General features: G+C 38.6%; 1 protein-coding gene across 1 annotated transcript in view; it reads right to left on the bottom strand.

Annotated features, from left to right (window-relative positions):
* The window catches only part of ubr4 (ubiquitin protein ligase E3 component n-recognin 4), a 54,622-nt gene that overhangs the window by 9,447 nt on the left and 43,234 nt on the right, over window positions 1-1,941 (bottom strand). The window contains exons 78-83 of the mRNA XM_013910794.1: window positions 1,606-1,733; window positions 1,359-1,488; window positions 1,086-1,246; window positions 863-972; window positions 365-506; window positions 102-191 (exon numbers count right to left, since the gene is read on the bottom strand). Coding sequence (XP_013766248.1) covers window positions 102-191; window positions 365-506; window positions 863-972; window positions 1,086-1,246; window positions 1,359-1,488; window positions 1,606-1,733 — 761 coding nt within the window. The remainder of the gene's footprint in view (window positions 1-101; window positions 192-364; window positions 507-862; window positions 973-1,085; window positions 1,247-1,358; window positions 1,489-1,605; window positions 1,734-1,941) is intronic.

Below are 1,941 nucleotides of genomic sequence, written 5' to 3'. Positions count from 1 at the left end.
AAGTTTCAGGAAACTCTGAATTAGCTGCAACTTTAATTGTGGTATAAAAGTAATTTGTACCACTCAATCTGTATATATGCTGAAAATCTAAAGATGGAAACTAACATACCAGTCAAGCTCTTCAGGGCGTAGCCTTGCTGCAAGTCTGTGCTCAGTGTAGCCTCCTCTAGAGCCAACAGATTGGCTATTTCCTGATCATAGCAATAAACAAGATAAGATACTGAAATAGGAGCACTTCTAATGGATCTAGTGACACTTCAGTTGTTTGAAATTGGGAAAGGAACAGGACTATGAAGATACTAACTTAAAAACACCAGTGTTTATCTGACTATAAAATTACATTCTTTGAACGTTAAAATAATACCTTGGTGATCAGGTTGCCAATGTAGGGCAGGACTCCCCGGGCAGCCAGATAAATCTTCCAGTGTGTTGGCTTAATCAGCTTCTGGTACAGACCCAGATACTCCACTGCACACTCTCCAGCGACACTCAGTTCATCCAGATAACTTAAAGAAGGACAGTTTTTTAATCACTTTAACAGTTTTCATCCTTTTGCTTGAGAAACTATGCAATAAGTGAGCTGCCTGAGACGCATTTTCTTTCATTATTAAGCACAGAATTATGTTCTTCTTTAACACTTTATCTGTAAAGTATTTAAAATAATATTATTTTTCTGCCCGATAATTCATTTTCCAGCAAATATAAAATCATGGAAATACATGATAAGAGCTATTCATCTTTAACTAGTTATGCTATATTGCTAAGCATATCCAAATTCATTGGAATTATCAACCTAATTTATGTATATGAAATTCAAAATAGAGCATGTCATGATTTTCTGGCTTTTTGTTGAGACTCGTACCTGGTGAGCAGGTCCAGGACCTGTTGCTTGCGGCTAGGGATTGTGGTAAGTGCCTCCACAATAGTGCAAGCTGCCTGTCTTGCAGCCTGGGTGGCAGGTGTGAAAAGAACCTGCAAAAAGTAGAGCTAAAGTTAGCATTTTTTAAGAAATTGCATTTACCGGTTTGTGAACTAACCAACAAAGCAAACAACATTTTTCTGATTTTTTATTTTTTAATTATTACCTGTCGCAGCCAGTTGTTGTGGCTCAGTTTAAGCAGGCGCGGGAAAAGGCCTTCTCCTTTTCTAGACCTCATGAACTGTTTCCACTTCCACACATACTTCTCAAGTAGATACTGTTTCCGTAACTCAGCCTTCCCCTGAGGTTTTGACATCGTTTCCTGACCTGCGATAGACAACAATGAGAAGTTTATTGAGTGCTCCTATTTCATTACATACAATAAATGAATAAACCTGTGACATTCAGATAATGTAAACCGTTCAGACATGATACTTACATCTTGCTGGAAGACACTTTTTCCAGGCCTCATAAGATGCTTTGGGATCTTTTTTGAGCCAGAGTTGGGCCTGGGCGTGGATTTCATTACTGTAGGGCCTGACTGTAGTCAGAGACTCAATGGCAGCATCCTTTAAACAGAAAACACACATAACTTTGTTAGGTGGCATAATACAACCAAGTGGTAACCGACACAACAGATATGCTTATATTTATCTATTTTAAACATGCAGCAATTTTTTTTTTACCTTGTTCTTCTTGCTAGTGGGAGCAGGGGGCTTAATCAGCTTTTGCAGGATTCTCAGGCACATCAGTGTGATGTTTTCCACCACTACCGGTGTCTTTATGTTGACAGACATGAGGAACAGGCTGAGGGCTACATATGGGGAAGGAGTGAGGGAAAACAAAACAAAAGATACAACACTATTAGTCGAAGACTCTTAACTGCTTTAATCCAACAAAACCTCTTTCAAAATAATATTAGAGGAAAAAAGAAGAAGAAGAGCGATAGTTCCAGGTGTCTAATCAATACCACCCTATGTAGACCGAGACTGATTTGGTCAGACAAAAATAACCAAACCAAA

Source organism: Pundamilia nyererei, unplaced genomic scaffold (assembly GCF_000239375.1).
Source record: "Pundamilia nyererei isolate P.nyererei 1_Seehausen unplaced genomic scaffold, PunNye1.0 scaffold00049, whole genome shotgun sequence".
NCBI lineage: Eukaryota > Metazoa > Chordata > Actinopteri > Cichliformes > Cichlidae > Pundamilia > Pundamilia nyererei.
This window is presented reverse-complemented; position numbering and strand designations above follow the sequence as displayed.